This window comes from Canis lupus, chromosome 9 (assembly GCF_048164855.1).
Source record: "Canis lupus baileyi chromosome 9, mCanLup2.hap1, whole genome shotgun sequence".
Lineage (NCBI taxonomy): Eukaryota > Metazoa > Chordata > Mammalia > Carnivora > Canidae > Canis > Canis lupus.
In genome coordinates, this window is record NC_132846.1 from 3,093,812 (window position 1) to 3,116,472 (window position 22,661).

General features: G+C 54.2%; 1 protein-coding gene across 3 annotated transcripts in view; it reads left to right on the forward strand.

The window, feature by feature from the left end:
• The window catches only part of SLC24A4 (solute carrier family 24 member 4), a 159,174-nt gene that overhangs the window by 44,853 nt on the left and 91,660 nt on the right, over positions 1-22,661 (forward strand). Inside the window, exon 1 of one of the 3 annotated variants that reach the window (XM_072837797.1) lies at positions 4,679-4,926. The exons of the other annotated variants lie outside the window; for them this stretch is intronic. Coding sequence (XP_072693898.1) covers positions 4,821-4,926 — 106 coding nt within the window. The 5' untranslated portion in view covers positions 4,679-4,820. Of the gene's footprint in view, positions 1-4,678; positions 4,927-22,661 lie in introns of those variants that run through there. 3 annotated transcript variants of the gene reach the window in all.

Sequence of the window (22,661 nt, forward strand, 5' to 3'; positions counted from 1 at the left end):
CTATCCTATGGAGCTCCTAATCAATTTTGAAGGCAGAATAAAGACATTTTCAGACATGCAGGGTCTCTTCCGTATCTCTGTTTCAGTGGATTTGCACACACACACTCTGAACTCAGGCCGTGTCTTATGAAGTGTACGTTTCAGGGGTCATGGCTATATCCTTAGACTGTTGCAGTCTGTGGCTGTGTGGATCCGGAACAGGCAGTGCTGTTGCAGAATCTGAGGATCCAGGGTGTAAGGATGACACGGAGGAAAACACAGGCCATGGTGTGTTTGTATAAATACATCATAGTAAAATAAAAATTTGAGGCTGTGGCAGCCAGGGCAGGCTCTCCAGGTTCTGAGCAGTATCTTGACATGAATTAGGAGCAGTAATTAGGCTGGCACAAGTCAGTATGGGAGAGAGGGTCATCACAGGGAGAAGGGTGATGGTTTCCCGTGAGCCCCTGTGACTGTCTCCGAGTGTGCACAGCTCACTAGACAGACCCCACTTCTCACGGCCAAATAAATGAAAATAGCAGTGTTCAGGGGGCCCGTGACCTGCCTGGCTCTGACCTTGAGCAGCCGACTGCTTGCAGGTGTCTGTGACCCACAGCCTGAGGCTGACACGAGAGCGAGGAGGGCATGGGGCCCCTGGCGCTTCCGAGAGAGGGGCGGCTGATGGGTGGAGCTGCTTTAGGACTGGACTGCCTGTGCTTGCACACCTGGCCCTGAGACTCCCCGTTGCTGAGCTGGGATGTGACAGTGTCATATAAGCAGGAGTCTTGGAGTCCCTGTTTTGCAGCAAAGTGCACCCAGGCTTCCAGCGTCTGAGGATCTGGCCCACTCCCTTGGACCTTCCTCAGGCTCTAGGCCTTTCTGAACTTGCATTTCTCATCTGTAGAGTGGGAATGATATTGATTTAGATATCTCCAGATTTCAGAGACATGCTGAAACGTTGCCCCGCACATCACATTTGCCAAGCCCTAGTGAAGAGAGGGGATCATGGGATCATTTATAAGAACAATAGACACTTGACAGGGAACAGAAGCTTTGGGAGACATGCCTTGCCTGGTTCCATAGCGTGCTAGAGTGAGTAGAGAGGGTACCCGGGGGATCTCTGGCTTCCATCTAGGGGTCAGTGCCCCCGCTGTGGGGGCTGCAGGCCTGCCTTGCCACATTCGCCCCTCAGGTACCCTCTGTAGTCACTTATCAAATACCCTGAGTGCAGGTGTTCGGAGGCTCTGTGATAGTTATTCTTTCTCTCGTCCTTTTGTATATCCGAAAAATTCACCACTAAGAACAAGGAGGGGGAAGATCTGTCTCCATACCCAGTGGACTTTTAGGATGGGGACAGGGAACTCTGGAAAGAACACCCTTCACTTAGCACTATGTTTGTACCTGTTTAACCATGTTTATTTAGCATTTTCTTATTTGTAAAAAATATTTCCTTATGGGAGTGTCTGGGTGGCTCAGTTGGCTAAATGTCTGCCTTCAATTCAAGTCATGATCTCGGGTGCTGGTATCAAGCCCCGCATTGGGCTCCCTGCTCAGCGGGGAGCCTGCTTTTACCCTCTGTTTGTTCCTCCCCCTGCTCATGCCCTCTCTCAAAAAAAAAAAAAAAATCTTTAAAAAAAATTTCATCATGGAAAATTTCAAAAATATAGAGATAATAGTATAACCCCTAATGTATCCCATCACTCAGATTCATGGCCAGTCCAGGAGGTTTTATCAGTACCCCTACCTTTCACCTCTTCCTTTTTTTTTTTTTTTTAAGATTTTTTTTTTAATTTTTTTTTTAATTTTTATTTATTTATGACAGTCACACACAGAGAGAGAGAGAGAGGCAGAGACACAGGCAGAGGGAGAAGCAGGCTCCATGCACCGGGAGCCCGATGTGGGATTCGATCCCGGGTCTCCAGAATCGCGCCCTAGGCCAAAGGCAGGCGCCAAACCGCTGCGCCACCCAGGGATCCCTTTTTTTAAGATTTTATTTATTTATTCATGAGAGACACAGAGGGAGAGAGGCAGAGACACAGGCAGAGGGAGAAGCAGGCTCCATGCAGGGAGCCTGACATGGGACTCGATCCCCGGTCTCCAGGATCACTCCCTGGGCTGAAGGCAGCACTAAACTGCTGAGTTACCTGGGCTACCCTCACCTCTTCCTATAGGATTATTTTGAAGCAAATTCCTTACATCATGTGAGATATCGTTCATAAATAATTCAGCACACATCTCTGAAAGATTTTTTAAAATGACATCACTGCTACTATTGCACCTGGGAAATGATCTGTTTTTATTCTTCGTTCAAACCAGACCTGGGAAAAAGAGGCCCCAGCCAAAAGGCAGAGAGAAGACCAGAAAGTTCATTGCTTCTGTTCTTTCCTGGGTGCGGGTCCTGGAGAGGGAGGAGTGGTTGCAGGGACAGTCAGAAGGGTCTTTGACCGTGTTTGACTTTGACCCCACCTTTCCTGACCCAGGGAGGGCCACTGTGCCACGGTGAGCTCAGGGCTTAACACCCAGAAGGCCAGAAGGAGTGCTGGTGTCAGCTGAGTCCCTCCTAGGGGAGGAGCGCCACACGCCATTCTCTTCCAGGGGGGCAGGTGGTGTGTGGTTCCTGTGGAACAGAGACGACGGAGGCTTGGAGGCTCCTCAGGCAGTGAGTAACCATCCAGGATCAAACCCACGACCATTTTGAAGGGCCTGAGTCTGTCACAGGTTTCTTGGACAGCAGCGTGAAATCACAAGCTAATCTCCGTAGACAGAGGTGGTTTTGTGCAGGTGGGCCTCCCATGCCCAGGGCTTCTCTCAAGGTTCATGCCAAGTCCCTTGTTCCCAGTTTGCAGAGAGCTCAGGCATTCCGGTGACAGATGTCTCCTGCAACAGTCCCCCAGTCCTGCCGTTTCTTCCTTGACTCTCTCCATTGCCAGCTCTGGCCATGTTTTCTCATTATGCTCAGCATCTGGGAGTTGAGTCAGAATTTTAAATTTGTGCTCTCAATATATAGAGCCTTAAAAAATAGGACATGCCAACATCCTATAAACCAGAGTTAGGGGACCTTTAAACATTGGATGCAGTGTTTCACAATTTGCTGGCTTGCCCTATTTTTGTTAATAGATCTTTAATTCTCTTTAAACATTTGCTCCTGTCTTTTGGTTTTATTAAATTTTGAAATGCACATGTATTTTTTGAGTCCTGTGGGTAACAAAATGTCAACAGATTATAGAGTACATTTTTGTTGTTGTTGTTGTTGTTGTTGTTGCCGGTCAGCCCGTAGAGTCCTAACAACCCAGATCTGATTAGAAATGAGGTTACAATCCCCCGGACCCTACCCTAGACCTTCTGAGAATAAGGCACGGTAATGAGGGAAATTAAACCAATGATGATGTTCTCCTCAAATAGTTACATTTTACCAAAGCCTGTTCTGGGAACTGGATTTGATAGGATGAAATGTACTCCAGCCTCCATCCTGCCATCAGTGTGCTGAGCACTAGAGTAAGGTACATTCATGTTTGATCAAGAGAGGGTTTGGGTGATGCTACTTTGAATCCCCGCGGGTGGCTGGCATTTTTTTTCTTCTTCTTCTTCTTCTTTTTTTTTTTTTATGTATTTATGATAGTCACAGAGAGAGAGAGAGAGGGGCAGAGACACAGGCAGAGGGAGAAGCAGGCTCCATGCACCGGGAGCCCGACGTGGGACTCGATCCCGGGTCTCCAGGATCGCACCCTGGGCCAAAGGCAGGCACCAAACAGCTGTGCCACCCAGGGATCCCCATTTTTTTTAAGTATTGAAGATGTGGCAAAATTGAAACCCCCATCCACTGCCAGTGGGAATCTCAAAGGAGGCAGCTGCTATGGAAAACAACTTGGGGGATTCTGAATAAGGTAAACTTCGAATTACCATGTCACCCAGTACCTGCCCAATGGCATCGAAAACAAAGGCTCAGAGACCTGTACGAGGATGTTCCCAGGATGTATTTTCTCTGTCAAAGCCAGAGGTGGAAATGCTCACAGGCTGATGAACGGATGAAGAAACAGTGGTTTGTCCACACAGCAAAGCGTTCCTCAGCCATAAGGAGGCACAGAGGAGATGCTGTCCCACGGAGAAGACTGGAAAATGTGGTGCCAAGTGAGAGAGGCCCCGTAGGGTAGGACTCCGTCATGTGGAGTTGTCCCTGATGGGCAACCCGTAGACCTCTAGACACTGTCAGCTGGTGGTTGTCGGAGGTTGTGAGGAGTAGCTGGTGAATAGGTAGGTGAGGAGTTTTATTTGGGAATGAGGAAACTGTTTTTGCAACTAGATGGGTAGGGGTGGCTGACAACCTTGTGAATGTGCTAAGTGCCAGCAAATCGTATGCTTTATTTTTATTATTTTTTTATTTTTAAAGTTTTGTTTATTCGTGAGACACACAGAGAGGCAGGAACACAGGCAGAGGGAGAAGCAGGCTCCCTGTGGGGACCTGATGGGGACTCGACCCCAGGACCCAAAGCCCAAGGCAGACACTCCACCACAGAGTCCCCAGGTGCCCCCGAATTGTGTGCTTTAGAACGGTGAACTTTCTGTTCTGTGTTTCACGTTATTTGAAGAGAGTGAGACGGTTTGTGTCCTTATAATGTACTTACTATTGTTTACTTGGCATGAGGCCAAGTAAGAAGGTCAGAGGGGATTTTTTTTAAATTTATTAATGAGAGACAGAGAGAGAGAGAGAGAGGCAGAGAAGCAGGCTCCATGCAGGGAGCCCGACGTGGGACTCATCCGGGGTGTCCAGGATCGCGCCCTGGGCTGCAGGCGGCGCTAACCCGCTGAGCCCCCCGCTGAGCCACCCGGGCTGCCCAGAGGGGATGTTTAAGGGCAGTGGTTCCAGCTGCTGTTTGGAGCCCTGCGGGAGACAATGGGCTCTGCGGGGCGGGGGGCTCAGGTCCTGCCCTCTGCAAGCTGCGTGGTCAGGTAGGTTCGCGCCCTCCCTCGGGCCCTCCGCAGTTACCCTCCTGTGCAGCCTGGAGCTCGGTAGTGCCCGCCCGCAGGGGCCCAGAGGACACGGAGCCTGGGTCGGCCCGGAGCCGGCTCGAGCGCAGGCTCGGGTTTTCTCTTGTGCAGAACGGGATGGCCGGGCCGGGACTTCTGCCGCAGGCGACAGCTCGACAGCTCGCTGGCGGCAGGTCCTCGGGCTGGGACCTGGGGTCCGGGGTGGCGAAGCCGCGACCGCCGGCCGCTCCCACCCGCCCCGGGACTCCCCCAGCCCCGGGGCCTCCCCCGCCTCTGCGCGGCCGCGCAGGAACCCCCGGCTGAGTCTGCCGCGCGCATCCGCATCCGCATCCGCATCCGCATCCGCATGGGGCCGCGTGGGGCTGCGGGGCTGCGGGGCTGCGGGGCTGCGGGGCGTGTCCTGAGCGGCCAGAGCCCCCTCCCCGGCCGGCCCGGGGGCGCGCTCCTGGCCGGGTGGGTGCTGGGTCGGCGCCCGGGGGACCCAGTTGGAGGGGGAGGCCGCACCCCCGCGCTGCTGCCGGCTGAGCTCCGCCGTGGGCTCGTGGGCGCAGCCCCACCGCTCGGAGCACGGGGCGGCTGCGGCGGGAGGCCTGCCCCGGGCGGACCCGCGGACCCCCGGACCCCCGGACCCCCCGGCGGACCCTGCTCCGCGGCCTCCCGGAGACGTGGGCGGGGCGGCAGGGCGGGCCGTTGGGCGACAGGCAGCAGGTGCCGCCGCAGCCGGTTTGCCCCGGGAAGGGCAGAGGGAGGGCATGTGCGGTCAACCCCGGGTGTCCAGCTCCAGGCAGGGGGGGTCCTACAAGTAGGACACCGAGGGAGGAGGTTCCAGTGTGACCTGCTGCAGGCCGGCTAGGGGGATCCACCTCAAGGGTTGGGTGGACCTGCCGCCTGGTGTCCCTCTAGCCCCCCACCCCTCCCCTGGCATGGCCCTGGGGCCCCCCCCCGTCCCCATCCCCCCTCCCCCCATTCCCCCCTGCCACCCTGCCACCCAGTCCCCCACCCCTGTCACCACCACCACCACCATGCCCCCTCCCTGTCCCCGGCATCCCCCCACCCCGCCGGCCCCTGTCCCTGTCCCCACCCTCCCACTGCCCCATCCCCCATCCCTGTCACCCCTCTCTTCATCCCTGTCCCCCCATCCCCCCACCCCTTCCCCGTCCCCATCCCTGGCACTCCCTGCCCCGATGCCCTGTCCCTGTTATATGAGACTCTTCCACGTTGTTGTGGGGCGTTGATTTTTTCCCTTTGCTCTGTCACATTCCGTGGACCAGTAGATACAGGACTGGCTGGTCGTCCGTTCCCGGTCTGCGGGCACTTAGGGGGTGTGGAGCCAACTGGACGGTGCTGCAGAGAGTCTGAGCGCCGCCTTGGGGGACCCAGGCCTTCACCTTGGTGCCTGCAGCGGGGTAGGACGCTGTGCCCACCACGCCCCCAGCATCGTTCAGCCGGTGGTTGCCAGTCCAGCCGCGTGGCCTCCGGGAGCAGCGGGGGGTCCTTGTTCCTTCGCATCCTCACCTCCTGAGGTCCCTCCGGGCCCCCGAAGACGGCCGGCCCTGAGCGGGACCTGAGCTGACCTCAGAGTTGTTCGCTGCTCTGCCAAGTGAGGCGTCTTTGTCTGGTTTTCTATTAGTTTCTTTTCCTGATTTGTATCTGGGCAAGTCCTTTTGTCAGATATGGACTGTATCCCATTTTCACCCTTTCTGCTGTGTTTTGGGTGGAAGTTTTTAATTTTAGCAAGTTGCAGTGATGATGGCAGTGAAGTCAGGTCTTTACTGAAAGCGAAGTGGAGTGGCCTCTTGGAGGGACGACGCCTGGTCCCGTGGCTACTGTGGTGTTTAAGGGACTGGAATGTTCTCTGGTTTCATGAGTGCAGAAGGGAAACCGTGGATGTTGAGTCTGAGAACTGCTGTTTGGCAGGCCCCCGGTTCAGGGTCTGTACAGGGGGGCTGCCAGCCCGGCCTCTTGGGGTGTCCATGTTGTGCTCAAGATTGCGAATCTGAGAAACCACCAGGGAGCTGACACCGATGCAAGCACATGAGGGTTTATTTACAAGCTCGAGCTTGGGTCCAAATATACTCCACACAGCGGAGCAGGGGCTTGGACCCCGAAGTGGGTTACGGCTGGGTTTTTTATGGGCTGTCTAGGGGATTTTCAGAAGGGGTGGAGGAATTTTTTTTTTCCCAATATGGGGGCAAGGGTGGGGGAGTTTATTAAGATCTGATATGGGATTCCCTGCCGAGGACATTCTGCAGCAGTTTTTCCTATAAAGTTCAGCTCTTATTCACAGGGGCCTAAGATGGCTGTACTTGTGCTAATGCTAAACTTGAGGTGGAATGGCCTTAATTTTCTCGGCCTTCACAGTCCACAGGGCCCAGGTTGCTCACGTGGGCGAGAGAGCTCCAAAGAGGGATGTGAGTGCTGTTCTGGGAGGTTCTGCTCAGAGCCTGAAGGCAGAGGGGAGGCCCCAGAGCGGCCAGGGCACAGGGGGTCTGGGGGGCTGCTGGAATCCTCGAGGAGGGGCATCTGGCCTGAGCCTGGGTCAGGCTGGGAACACCTCACGTCTCCCCACCTCTTCCCATCCATGCCTGTCAGCCCTTGGCTGGTGGCAGAGAACCGCAGAGGGAGGACAGGGCTGGCTAGCATGCCACATGGGCCATCTTGGTGCTGCTCAGTGATGGGTGGTTTCATCCCCCCCCCAACCAGCGGTCAGGCTGGAAGCCCATGTTCCCCACTTCCCACCACCTCCCCCACACATGCTCTGTGCCAACCACACTGACCTTCCCGTTCCAGGAGCACTTTGCCCATGCCAGCAGCTGAATGTCACTTGCCCGGCCCGCACGTGCTCTGGCCCCTCAGCTCTCCACTCACCCCCACACACACCATATGGTGGCCTCCTTCCCACCCTACCTTTGCCCACCTGTGTATTCCCTGAAGATCCCCCTGAAGCTGGGTTCCGTGGCTACTGGGGTCGGGCTCCCCCTTGGTCCTGCCAGCAAATGCTGGAGGCCACGAACCTTACCCTGTGTGCCAGAGATTGTCCCTGGCCCGTGATGGGGGCTCACAGACCCTGAAGGCAGGGGACACAAGAAGGTGGGGCCTCTGCAGCTGAAGGCGGAACACGTTGGCAGTGATGGAGCTCAGAGTGGGTTCCAGGGTCCGAGGAAGGAGCACCGTACCTCCCACCGCTGCCCTCTGTCCTCATTCACCACAGGTCTGGGAGGGGAATTTTCAGCTCCAGGGGCCAGGCATTTTCCTGGGAAGTGGCCGACTGTGCCTACTTATCCTTCCTCAGTTCTGGGCCTTGGCCAGGGACGGAGGACAGGGACCAGCATTGGTCACATCTCCAGGCCCCAGGCAGAAATTGGCCCAAGAAGGCTGCTTTCTGTACCCCATCCCCCTGCTTCCCCAAGCCTCATGCTGCCATAAAGGCCTCAGTCCTCTGAGGGGCCAGGGCAGGACAGGTGTCCTTGGCGAAGTGACATTGAAGGGTCTGGGCAGACGCTGCCCGCACCCCAGTTCCAGTATCTGCAGTTTTGTTTTTGGCTCCCACCTGGCACCAGTGGTGCTTCTCTGGACTAGTCAGAGCAGGAGATGCTGCTTTTCTAGAAGTGTGGGTTGCTGTGGTGCACATGGGTCCCAAAAGGAGCTTATGGCTTCTGCCCAGGGTCGCGCAGCACCTGGAAAGTGGCCTGCAGGCCGGGCTGGGTGTGGAGGCCTGATGGGCAGAACAGAGGAATTTCTGGGGGCATCAGGGGCTCCGGGTGCTGCCTCTGGTGAGCTGGGCACTGGGATGCGAGAGAGGTGGCTCTGCTGAGCGTCGTGTCTTTTGTGGAGAATGGGGCTGTTTCTTTCTCTGGGGCCTGTTGTGAGAGTTCTGTCAAAACCAGCAGCACTACCTGGGGGACTCAGGGGTCCGGCATCTGCCTTCAGTTCAGGTTGTGATCCTGGGGTCCTGGGATCAAGTCTGGCATCAGGCTCCCTCAGGGAACCTGCTTCTCCCTCTGCCTGTGTCTCTCTGCCTCTCTCTGTGTCTCTTGAACAAATAGATAAAATCTTTAAAACAAAAACAACAGCGCTGTGATGGATGAAGCCAGGGGTGGGTGGCCTCACAAGGAAGATGGCAGAGACGCCCACTGAGCCCCAGAACATGCTTTGATGGGCACATGAAGAATTTTCAGTTGGCTCATCCAGTGCACTTAAGTTCTTCGATTATTTTGTGATGTAATTTTGCTTTGTTTTTACCCTTTTAGGCTAGTGACCCTCAGCCAGGCCTGCATATTAGAATCATCTGGGGAGCTTTTATTTTATTTTTAAAAGGTTTTATTTATTTATTAGGGAGAGAGACTGAGATAGTAACAGAGAGGATGAATAGGGAGGGGAGGGAGAAGCAGACCCTTCACTGACCCGGGAGCCCAACACAGGGCTCCATCCCAGGACCCAGCATCGTGACCTGAGCCAAAGGCAGATGCTTAACCCACTGAGCCACTCAGGTGCTCTACCTTGGGAGCTTTTAAAAACATAAACTAAAAAAAGAATGCCCAGGTGACTTCCCCCAATATTATAATGTACTCATTTGGGGTGTGGCCCAGGCACCCAGATTTTTAAATGTCCCCAACTGATTCTGAGGCCAATAGCCCCTGTGTCAGGCAGCCACCTACTGTATCGTTCACCACCTCTCAGGAATCCATACGAAACCCAGGACAGGTTATTTGAAAATGCACATAAGTTCTTAAGAAAAAAATTTTTTTGGTCTTCTTGCATCACTTTAGACCTACCATCTGGTCTATTATTTGAAGTGTATCGATCAGCTCCCTAGTAAAAATCTCCACCGATTTTGAGTGCTCAAAACCCCTTCCTGCTTCAGGGCCTTCACACTCACTGTTGTCTCACACGCCTCCTGGGTCTGGGTATGGCAGGACCCTCAGACTCTATTTAGGGCCTGGCTTAAATGTCACCTCCAAGAAGTCTTCTCAGACTTTGTGGACTCGAGTTGCCCTCTCTCCAGTTGCACCCCATCCTATCACCCTTCACAGCCAGGGCTGCTGTGATTACCCTGGCTGCTTTGTGTGTACACATGAGCCCTTGAGGGTCTCATGCTGCCTTCCTGCTGGGTCCCCAGGCCTGGCACGCAGGAAGCACCCACTGAATGCTTCCTGAACATAAATGGGATTGAATGTGCATCTTCAGCATTTGCAAGCCCCTCGAGGAGAGGCCTGAGGACTATGCCCCTTTCAGGCCTCTTCCAGTGCCTAGTCCCGGGTAGAGGCCCGGGGGTGTGGGGGGCTGGTGTATAAAGTCTGCCCATCAACCTATTAAATAGGTAAGCGTCTCAGTAGACCAAGCTATCTTAGGAGTTGCTCTAGGTTGTGTTCAGGAAAGGAGACAGGAGTTAGATTACCCAAACTGCCATGCATGATTTTACCTTGGGGTTGTGTAAATACTCTATAATGGTATGTGAGGAGGTCGGCCAAAAGTTGAGTGGCAAGCTCTGGGTTGAAGGATGGCCAGCGGTTTCATTTTCTTCTTTATGGTGACTTGATGGTTTGAAAAATTTTTACAGTGAACACATTTTTCTGTAACTGGAAATGATAACTTTTAAAGGGGATATTTAGATTTTTCAATGCTTCTGGCACAGTGGTTTAAATACTCTGGCTTGCTATAGACAGAGAGAGAGGGAGGTGGATGGATGGATGGATGGATGGAAGGATAGAAGGACGGATGGATGGGTGGATGGACAGATGGACGGATGGATGGAGAAATGGAGGGAGGCAGGGATGGATGGACATGTGGGTGGATGGACGGATGGATAGATGGATGGATGGATAGATGGATAGGTGGATGGATGGGTGGGTAGATGGATAGATGGGTGGATGGATGGATGGGTAGATGGATGGATAGACAGGTAGATGGCTGGCTGGCTGGCTGGCTGGCTGGCTGGCTGGCTGGCTGGATAGATGGATAGGTGGATGGATGGACAGATGGATGGATGGATGGATAGATGTATGGATAGACGGGTGGATGGCTGGCTGGCTGGCTGGATAGATGGATAGGTGGGTGGATGGATGGATGGATGGATGGATGGATGGATGGATGGATAGATGGATGGATAGACGGGTGGATGGCTGGCTGGCTGGCTGGATAGATGGATGGATGGATGGGTGGATAGATGGATGGATGGATGGGTGGATAGATGGATGGATGGATAGATGGATGGATGGAAAGATGAATGGACGGATGGATGGACAAAGGGATGGATGGATGGAGGGATGGATGGATAATGTACATAAAGAAGACCATCTTCTGGCTCTGCAGCCTGCCAGCCAGCACTGTACAAGCTGCTAGCTCCAACTTAGGCACATGGAGTCCTCTGAACCATCTGTTACCACCATCGAGGTGCCGGGCGAGGCTCTCCTAGGGTCACTATCTCAGTTACCCTTTCATCCCCCAAGCCACCTTTGAGGTAGTGGGAGGGAGCAGAGGGAAGGGAAGCAGAGCATAACTTGCCTCTGTTGTTGTCATAGGTATGGGACGCAGGTCAGGCTCCCTCCTCAGGAGCTTGGGCACCGACCCTACACCCTACAGGGAAACAAAGGAATAAGTCCTGCAAAGTCAGTTCTAGAGTGGTTCTTAGAGAACCCTGTGCCCTGCAAGGGCCCCCCGGGGGAGGTTCTCCTGGCTGTGACTGCGAGGGCCCTGCCTTGGGCGCTCTGCTCTCTAGTGGCAGACTTGGGAAGTGCGTTTCTTCCAGGCACCGAGCCTCCTGGGGAGGGGCAGGGAGGATGGGGGAGGAGCCCGGGGTTCCCTCAGAAAGTCACTCAGTGGCACTGAGAGGCCAGGGGTTGAGGTTGCTCAGCCTGGTTTTGTGACACTCTGAGCAGACCCGGGCCCTCCCCACCGTGGCCCCCCTCCGCTGCGGTCGCCTCTTCTCCTTCCCTCCCTCCCACTTCCTAACCCCAGCAGGTAGGTCCTGTTGCTCTCGCCTGTAAAGACCCTGCGGGGCCTCGTGGCAGGGACAGACCTCACCTGGACGCTGGACGGATGACACACCCTGTCCCCCCACCCCCATCCCGCTTGCTGGCCTCATTTTGTGACTTTGTGCCCCTCTCCTGTTCACCTCTTGCATCCATGGGGGTGGGGGTAGGCACGAAGGGAAGTGGGACCTGGTTAGGGAAGGGGCAGCTGCCCAGGGGCCGGCATGTGGCCCAGAGGTGGGGGTGTGGGAGACTGCGAGCGCTGGGCCTTCCCAGAGTGCCCTCCTCCTGCAGACACCCACCCACCTGCACAGCCTTTGGGCACCGCCGGGTCACCCCTCCTCGGCAGCACTGCCCGGCGGCGCTCCAGGCAGCGGGCCCTGCCTTCTCCCCTCTGGTGACCACTCTGCTGACATCGCTGCCACCGGCCTCAGGGGTCATGACTGTGACCGTGCTCTTGCGTTTCCGCCTGGTCTCCCTTCCCCTGCCTCCCCTGAGCACCCCCAGGGCACCTGCCACATGGGCTGTGGGAAGCGCTCCCATTCCCCTACCCGGCACCGTAAGGGGAGTGCGAGGAGGAGGCCCACCCGGATGACCTGTGACCCCAGGCTCCGGGTGCTCGCACCCGCACCCGCTGCCTCTGGGCCCCAGTGGAGCCGCCCCTGCACCAACTGCGGACAGCAGGACAGCAGGACAGCAGGACAGCAGGCCGAGCGGCTGTGAGGTGTGAGCACGCTCGGGAACCAAGCACTTGTGACTGGGGCTGGACTCCAGCGAGGTGGGAACCCGGAACGCGGAGCCGCTTGGGCATGGTGAGCATTTCTGTCAGGCTCGCCCAGGGGGTGGTTTTTTCTGCCCCCGGAATGAGCATGACCTATGCCCTGCGCTTCCTCGGAAGAGCCTTTGGGGGAAAGTAATGCTGGAAATTCTTCGGGCAGAGGTTTTAGCATCTCTTCTGCGATCGCAATTCGCTCCGTATTTCAGGGCTGCATTTCTCAAGACCGAAGGGAGGCTTGTACACTACAGCATGATCGTGTGACTTCATTATTTTTTTCAGGGAAATTTAATGGAGGAGGCCGTTTTCAGCTCGATTCTGATTTTTAAAAACATTGTCAGCATGTGTGGACGGCAGTAGACGTGAACCTGCCGGCTGGCCGGGGTGGCAGGTGTCTGTTCCTCCCCCTGGGCTCATGAGCCGTTCGTGGGCTTGGTTACCGAGCGTCCCATCAGCAGGATGCAACAGCAACAGGACATCAGGCATCTGCTCGGCACGGCTGCGTCCCCCAGCCCCTGCATGATGCCTGAGCCCAGCTCCACCTGAGCCATGTCACAGGAACTCTGAGAGATCGCCGGTGGTGGGGCTCGCTGATGGCAGCCGAATTCCAGCTCTTGCTGGCGACAGCTGTGTGATTTCATGACTTAGCCCATCTGAGCTCCGACCCCCACCCGCGGGACAGCATAGCTGGCACAGCTCCTAAGCACCCAGATGTTGTGAGCAGTGCCTGACAAACTGTAAGTGCTTAATAAGTACAGGCGCCGCTGCTCTGCTCAGGTTACTCCTTGACTGCTCCTGCCTGGTGATGACTGTGCCTCAGCTCCTAGCCTCTCAGCCAGGACCCTTCCAGCTCCCAGGTGCTGTGTCTCATACCCAAATTGTTCCTGTCCCCAGACTAGGGCGCCGAGCCCAACAGGAGGGACGTGGTCAGTCACGCAGCCCCATTTAGATGTCCGTCCAGGCCCCTAAGGATGGTCGGCTCCCAAGGCTCCTCAGTGCAGACATGGGCCCTGGTCGCAGGTTCCAGGTGAGCGGACACCAGATGCTCTGGGTGTGGGTCTGTCTCCTGATGAGGCCAAGCTGGGGGGTCTCAAGGGCGGTGCCTGCCCATCCCTTGTGTCCTCTGCCCAGCCCTCTGTGATCTCCTTGAACTCGATGTACGGGAGATGGGAGGGGGCTGGGCATCCGCCTCTGCTGTAGGACAGGTGATCAGTTGTGGAGGTGGAGTTTCCAGGAGTGTGGGCTCTGGGTGCTCAGATCCCATCCCCCCATGGCTTCAGGGCAGCCACTCATGTGCCGAGGGTGCTGGGCCCTGCACAGATTTGGGGGCCCTGGCATTTAACAGACCTATGGGATCCTTCAGAAGGAGAAATTTCAGACTAACTTCTCAGAAGCTTGAGAGTAGGTGTGTTTCTCAAACTAGTTCCCACTTTCCCCTCCGTAGGTGTTTCTAGCCCAGTGGAAGGCATGTTTCAGGAGGCAGGGTGGCCACCTAGGGGATGCTGTGCATAGACTAGTTGTGGAAACAGCAGGAACTGGTGTTGGGAGGGGACAGGCCTGGCCTCAACTCACTGTGCAGCTTAACTGAATGGGTGTAAAACCCTTAATGTGTCTGCCCTATGCAATTCCCTGAGTGCCTAAACCCAGCAGGGCACATGGGGTGAACCACAAGCAAGAAAGGCCATGCCCCCAGCGTCTACTTGCTTGGGGGGCAAGGAAGCATTTAGCACAAAGCCCTCAAATGACACAGGATACCTGCTGCTAACCAGAATTCATATTACTGCAAGCCAGCCTCATTCCCCCTGTCACCCTGCCTCAAGAAAGAGAGTTAAATCAACAAAAGTCCAGAAGGATGCCCCCAATGGGCCCCAACGTGGCCCATTGTACTAAGGGGTTTGTTTGACACTTTCCTAAATTCAGAGAGACAGGGAGCGGAATGGTGGTGGCTCGGGGCCAGGGTCATGGGGCCGGGGTCGGGGTGCTGGGGTTGGGGGGCCGGGGTCGGGGGGCCAGGATCAGGGCGCTGGGGTGAGGGAGTCAGGGTGAAGGAGCCCGGGTCAGGACACCACGGTCAGGAGGCTGAGGTCAGGGAGCCAGGGTCGGGGGACCAGGGTCAGGGCGCCAGGGTGAGGGAGCTGGGGTTGGGGCAGCGTGGTCAGGGGTCTGGGGTGAGGGAGCTGGGGTCAGGGTGCCAGGGTCAGGCAGCTGGGGTCAGGGCGCTGTGGTCGGGGGTCCGAGGTCAGGGGGCTGGAGTCAGGGGGCCAGGGTCAGGGCGCTGGGGTGAGGGGGCTGGGGTGAGGGTGCTGGGATCAGGGGGGCCGGGGTTTATCATACACAGGTTACATGAGCAGAACTAGGATTCAGATGCGAATGCTTTGCCAGTCCCTGGCCTGGGCTGCCAGCCAGTGAGACAGCCTTGAGCCCCCGTCTAGTCCTTGTGTTGGGGAATATATCTAAGATAACACTCGCCACTTGGACCATTTTTAAGCATACAGTTTGGTGGTTGAGAAATTCACCAGCACCACTGTCCATCCCAGAACTGGCATCCCAGACGGAAACTACTCACTCCCCAGCCCCCTGACCCCAGCCCCTGACCTCAGCCCCCAGCCACCGCCGTTCTGCTTCCTGTCTCTCTGAATTTGGCTCTCTAGGGTACCTCGTGGAAGTGGAATGAAAGTATCTGTGTCTTTCAGATGTGCTGATGTCAGTGTGGTGCCCCAAGGTTCGCCTTGGGTGTCAGTATGTCATCCCTTCTCCAAGCTGAATGACCTGCCTCTAGTGTGTGCCATGTTGGGTTCTCCCCTTCGTTCGTAGGTGGATCCCTGGGGGGGGGGGGCGGGCTTCCACCTCTCAGCTCCTGGGAACCCTGCAGCCTTGGACACGGTGGACATGGGCACTCTCTGTTTCCTTGGGTGTCCGCCCAGATGTGGAATTCCTGGGTCAGGTGGGAAGCACATGGTTAACTTTGGGAGGAGCTGCCATATTGGTCGACCGTGTGGACAGTGCACCCCTTTATTGCCCACCCCTGAGGGGGGCACACTCAGCCCGTCATCCTGCACCATTGTCCTCTTGGTTGCCTGATGAAGCTGTCAGAGAGCTCAGGAGGACTTGTGTGTGTGACACTTAGGTCTAGAGATGTCCCCGTCATAAGAGATGGGCTTCCCCTGGACTCACTAGTGTGGCCTGTGGTCCTGCAGCTGCCAGCGCCCAGGCAGAGTACCCAGCTCTGTCCTCTTGGGTTCTTCGAAGCTTCTGATGGCCAACTTTCTTTGCATTGGGAGGAGGCCAACTGGCATGGATAGGGTACACCTGTCCTTAGGGTGGGCTTTGGCTGGCGGTCCAGGTTACCTCTCCCTCGGACAATTGTAGGCAGGGGTGTGCTGCCTCCCATCCCTTCCCACTGCCGAGGAAGAGGGTATACCAGAGGTGTCCTCTTCTGTCTGCTCGTGGGAGGGCAGGGACCAATTCCAAGTGATGCTTCCAGAGCTCTCATTGTTCACCTTGCGGGATGTCAAGGCTGCCAATGTGCTTCAGACCCAAACTGGGGCCCAGGAGACCTCCCTGCCTGCCCCTGGTCAGTCTCCATGTGAGTGGGCGGTGTCTCTGGGCGCCGGAAGACTCTATCCAGATTTTGTATTGAGTTTGCTTTGAAAAGGCAACTTAGCTCTGCACACTAGAGCATTTAAGGTAGAAATCCCGTGCCAACTGGGAGCTTCTTCACAGTAAACTGGCTGGGGAGATGGGGAGGCGGTGGGCTGGCGGGGGTAGGAGGTGGGACCCCAGGGCCCTGAGGAGGAGCCAGTGGCTGCTGAGGCGGATGCTGGCTACATGAGCACTCCTGTGCCGTTCTCCCCATTCCTATGTTTGCGTGACGTTTCCCAGAGTAAAAGTTAAGAAACATCCAGCCTTCCTCTCCACCCTGCTCCTGGAGGAAAACCTTCCTTGGGCACTCTTCATGGTTGAACGTGTCCCCTGCGTTCTCTAAATGTCCAACAGGCATGCAGTGGGTACTGGGACTCCCATTTTATGGGCACATGGAGGTGCTTTGACATTTCACCAGGTAAGGGGCTTAGCTGGGACCTGAACCAGGTCTGGGTCCCAGAGTGTTGCACTTACTCGAAGGGAGATCCCAGCCCTGCCTCGCCAGCTGGGAGTCTACACAGCTTGGGCCAGGGCTCAGCCACTGGAAACTCAGCGCCCCAGGGGACCCCTGGCCCTCGCCCTCTGCTCAGCCTTCCCCCACTCCTATCCCCACAAAGTGGGGCCTGGGAGGACCTGGAGCTTGGCCTGCAGAAGGGCAGAAGGGGTGAAGACTTAGCCCAGCCCCTCAGCTACTGACCTCCCACAAGCCTTCATGTCCTACTCATTAGCACACCTTGCTGCTTGCTCCTCCCCTCACCCTGGGGCTCCTGCTTCCCTGCCATCGTGCAGTCCTAAGCACCCTCTGCGACTTGTCTGTGGGGTTTCTTTTACACCCTCTTGAGCTCTGCTGGTCCATGGCCAGCTGGTCCCTCTGCAGGGGTATTTTGGTGTTTGATTCCCTCCTGTCTCCTTTGCAGTCTCATGTCACCTGTGCCACCCTGGGGCCCGCGTCTCCCCAGCCAGGTGTCTCCGCTGCTGTCCCCACTGGTCTCCAGGTCCCCACTGGTCTCCAGGCCTTGATTGGCAGTGCGGAGGGGGGGGACGGGGGGGGCTCCCCGCCCCTGCAAAGGGAGCACATGTCCCTTGGCCCTGCTGATGTGTGCCCGCACCACTTTGCCCCCTCCTGGAGAGGAGAGGACATGGTGCAGTCAAACAGAGCCTGATTCCTGGCCTCCCGCTTGGAATCATCAGCTTGTCAGCCCTCCTTACGTTGAGGGTATTTTTATTTTATTTTATTATTTTTTTTAATAAATTTATTTTTTATTGGTGTTCAACTTACCAACATACAGAATAACACCTAGTGCTCATCCCGTCAAGTGCCCCCCTCAGTGACCATCACCCATTCACCCCCAGCCCCGCCCTCCTCCCCTCCCACCACCCCTAGTTCATTTCCCAGAGTTAGCAGTCTTTACGTTCTGTCTCCCTTTCTGATATTTCCCACACATTTCTTCTCCCTTCCCTTCTATTCCCTTTCACTATTATTTATATTCCCCAAATGAATGAGACCATATAAGTTTGTCCTTCTCTGATTGACTTACTTCACTCAGCATAATACCCTCCAGTTCCATCCACATTGAAGCAAATGGTGGGTATTTGTCGTTTCTAATGGCTGAGGAATATTCCATTGTATACATAAACCACATCTTCTTTATCCATTCATCTTTCCATGGACACCGAGGCTCCTTCCACAGTTTGGCTATTGTGGCCATTGCTGCTAGAAGCATCGGGTGCAGGTGTCCCAGCGTTTCATTGCACCTGAATCTTTGGAGGGTATTATTTTTAAACACTCTTCACACTTTTTGCCTTAATGTGAACCACTCCCCTGGTTAAAATGTGGGTCTTCTTCCTGTTAATTTTCCCGCTTCATATCTGACAGTCTATTTTCTAGAAATGTTTTCAGAACCTTTATCTCTTCACTACCATAAGTTGGACGTAAGAAGAGTGACAAACATAATGAAATGTCCTCCGTGGCTGTCTTCTGTCCCCTGCCCTGGATAGGTCTGGGGGCTCCTCTGTGAGCCCCAGGAGCCTCCCTGGATCTCTGTACCCACGTGTGTCATCATGCTCATTTACCAGATGGGCCTGCCCGCACCTTGTTGCCAAAGTGTTTTGGGCACCGGGTCTGCAGAGAGACCTGCAGTTCCTCTTCCAGGAACCTCAAGTTGGCTGTGCGAGTGTGTGTGTGGGGGGGTGGGGGTGGGGGGGAGGATGTGTTGTATTAGGTAGGACACCAGCTAGTGTAGCAGACACTCTGAGCTCAGCTTCTTAGCATGACAAAGGCTCACTTCTCACTAATGTGCTGGCTTGTGGCACATCCTCTGTGTGGTCGCTCAGAGACCCAGACTCCTTTCCTCTGTGGCTCTGTCTCACTCAGGGTCTTGCACGTTCGCCCAGCGGAAGGGGAAAGAAAAGGGTGTCATAGACATGCCTGATGCTTGGCCTGGGAGGGCACGCGTCACTTCCACCAGCCAGGGCTGCTCACCATGCAGGGGAGTTGGGGAGGAGGGATCCTGGGCTGGATCGTTACTTCAGCAACTCCCCTGCTCTGGGACAGAGAGACACAGCCTTTGCAGGACAGCTAGGTGTGTCTGCCCACGTGAGAGTGGGGTGGGAAGTGAGTGGGAATGGGGGGATTTGGAAGAAACCCTTGCCATCCTCACTTTTAGTTTCACTAAAAAAAAAAAAAAAAATGCTGAGTCTTTCACTCAGTTTGATCTTCTGGTTTTGCTTACATCCCAGCCCAGCCCTTCTTGTACGCTGTGATCATGAGCCAAGGTCTTGATGGAGATCATTCCCATCTGTAATGCTGGTTTCCCCAGTCTGGCTGGGGACGCCTCACCACAGTGTTCCTGGGAGCAAGTGCTGTGTAGACAGTCATCTGAACCCTCCCAAGTGTCGGGAATGGTATGTGCTGCTTGGTAGGTGTGGTTGATTGCTGTGGCCATCAGGAGAATGGTGTCTCCTGGCCTGTGTGCTCCTCTGCCATGCGACCAATCAAGTCCTCTGCTCCTAAATCTGGGCTGAGCTTGGTGACTTTCTTGACCAGCAGAATGTGGCAGGAGAGACGTTCTGGACTTTTGAGAACAGAGCAGGGCAGCTAGGCCCTGCAGCTCTCGTTGGCATCTCCTGGGGCTCTCTGGTTTGGGACCCACCTGCCACGTTCTGAGGAACCCAAGTGACCTCGAGTGTTCCACTTCACACCCCCATGCTCCCAGCAAACGGCCCGTGTCACCTGCTGGCCATGTATGTGAGTGGGCATCCAGCCCGGCTGAGCCTTCAGAGGATGGCAGCTTCAGCCAGCATCGGCCTGCAACTGTGTGAGAGACCTCACGTGAGAGCAGCTTTCCCCTAACCCCAGCTCTCAAGCAGCTCTTTCCTCCTCCCCAGAGCCCTTCAGTCTTATTGACCCCCCTCCCACCCCCAACATCATCAGAAACTGGAATTTCCTAGAGGTGAGGCAGGATTTCTGGATGGAGGGATTAGCATATAGAAAATGAGCACATCCTGATCTGGAATATCCATTGGGTGGTCATCTTGTAGTTTTAGGACTGGAAGTAGAGACGTTAGCAAAAGGTGGTTTTCCTTTTCTTCCGGGTCTCCGGATTTTGTCAGTCTTGCTGGATTTCATCCTGATGTTCCCTCTGCCTGCTGCTTCCCTTCCGGGCTTCCAGTTACATTTGTATCCTGGGCCGCTTTCCTTCCTCATAAACAGCACCTTGGTTTGTGTATCATGGCAGCAGCTTTCCTCTTTGGGTCGTCGGGGGAAGTGGCCTGGTTTCCAACGAATGCTCCGAAGTGAGATACTCGGTGTTCAGTAGTTGCTTTGTGTGCCCTACTGGCTAGTTGAGGTTTGCTTTGAGGACCACCCACCAAATGGCACCTTGAAACAGCAGGTGGGCACCCAGATGCCTCAGCGATGGACTTGCAGAGCTCTGAGTTGGGGTCCAAGAAGAAGAGGGAGAAACAATCAGTGAGGATCGATTTTCCTTTTCCATCAGCCATGGAATCCACACTGTCAGCAAGCAGTTCCTCTGTTGGAGATTTCGAAGGAACAGGTGATGCTTGGAGGTTCAGACATCTCCTGCAGCACTGAGGGTATGGGGAGAGTGCGCCCCCTGCTCCCCGTGGATGTCCACACCTCCCGTCTGCTCCGTGGACACCTGTCCCCCGCTCCTATGGATGCCCGCTGTCTGCAGTAGAAGTTGGGTCAGGCACCAGTGGGAATGGTCATTGCTTCCAGTTCCATTCAAGACAGGCTCTTAAGAGAATAATGCTGTAATCTCTAATTTTCTCTCATCATCCTCATGTTTTGATGTTTGTCATTTCTAGATGTTTATTTCTCGGTTTGGGAGAATCCATTTGCAATAATTTTTATTTTTTTTAAAGATTTTATTTATTTATTCATGAGAGACATGGAAAGAGGGGCCAAGGCACAGGCGGACAGAGAAGCAGGCTCCATGCGGGGGGCCGATGTGGGACTCAATCCCAGGACTCCGGGATCATGACCTGAGCCAAAGGCAGATGCTCAAACACTGAGCCACGCAGGCACCCCTGAAATGATTTTTAAATGTAGAAATGCAGACTTATGCCAGCAATTAAAAATGGCCATCCAGATGAAAAATTACTACCATTGTAATATCACTGTTTTTGCCATAATATAGATTTTGTTCAAAACAGTCATAAAGGAGACTGGAAGCAGGTGATGTTATTTCAGCGGGAATTCAGATTGTCTTCCTATAACTTTTAAAACTCCTCTAAGCCATAAGTAGCTACTCAATACACACATCATGCAGAATAACAACAATGCCACTTACATGGTCTCTGTGAATTGTGTTCTATTTTAAATGATGGGTAGAGTGGGAAAGAAAGGAAATCCTACTCTATCAGTCCAGGTCCTTTTGCTTCAGGGCTTCCTGACTCCTCTCCCACACCTAAGAAAGTAAGGTGCTAGTTTAGAGATGCCGTGGGACATGAACTTGTAGTCACCTTCCCACTCAAAAGCCAGACAGCAGGAATGAAGAGGGATGCAGGTAAATGGGGAAGGGTCTGAGTGGCCTTCAGGATGGATGAGGCAGGATGGTAGTTATGAAATTGACCCCACATAGACATATAGATTGTTATCCTGTTCTATTTTTATTGATTGTTTTGTTTATAGAGAGAGTGAGAGACTGTGAGCAGGGTGGGAGGGGCAGAGGGAGACAGGGAGAGAGAATCTCAAGCAGACCTCATATGTCATGCCTGATGCAGGTCTCGATTTCACAACCCTGAGATCATGAACTGAGCCAAAATCAAGAGTCAGATGCTTCACTGACTGAGCCACCCAGGTGCCCCAGTGTCCTGTTCTCTTTAAAAGTGGTAAGAAAATGGGAGCCATCATTTTTGCCCGACTTTTACAGCCAGCTGTTTTTGCTAGGCAGGGGGCTCTGGTGTCTTGGATGAAGGATTAATCATGGCTGCATTCCATTTGCGTGAGTGGAAGCCAAGCCCTGCTGCCCATGACAATTCAGTGATGCAAAAGGTCTCTAGATCAGCAGTTCTCAGAGCAGGATCTGCCACTTGAGTGGAAGAGTTAGGGGCCCTCTTGAAAGGCCAGGATTTAAAAAAAAGAATCCTGTCTAGTTCTTGTAGGCAATGGTATATCTACAGCGACTCCCAAAACTTGCAGGTACAGAAATTACAAAAGGTTGCTGACCACTTGAGCTCGCTGTTAAGGATTTCTATTAAAAGACTGTATTTGTAAACTAAAATTTGTGGGGTTCTAGAGTCGGAGGGCCCTACAAGATTTTGTAAGAAGTTTGGATTCTACTCAGCAATGATCAAGAGAGCCCAGTTCCTACAGATGTGTATATGCTTAGAGAGCTGGAATTTCTTTGACTTAAAGGAAGTGTGTCTTACGAGTTTACTTTCTGTTCACCGTCTTGAGATGGTCACACTTTTTAATTGTTGCAATTCTTTTCATCTATAAGTAAATCACTATTGGTTTGGCTTCATCCCAGCTTAGTTTGTTGTGGGTTGCTTGCATCACAGGGTAAGGTCAACCACATCTGTGTAATCTGGCTTGTCATTTGTCAGTATTTAGACCGAGGTGTGTTTAAGTTTTAAACATTTAAAAAAATTTTAATTGAAGTATAGTTGGCCCGGAACATCATTGTCAGGTGTACCACGTTGTGATTCAACAGTTATATACATTACAGTATCCTCACCTCCATAAGTATAGTCGCCATCTGTCACCACACAGTTATTACGATATCTTTGACTTTATTCCTTATGCCAGACATTTCATCCCTGTGACTTATTTAAGAGACACG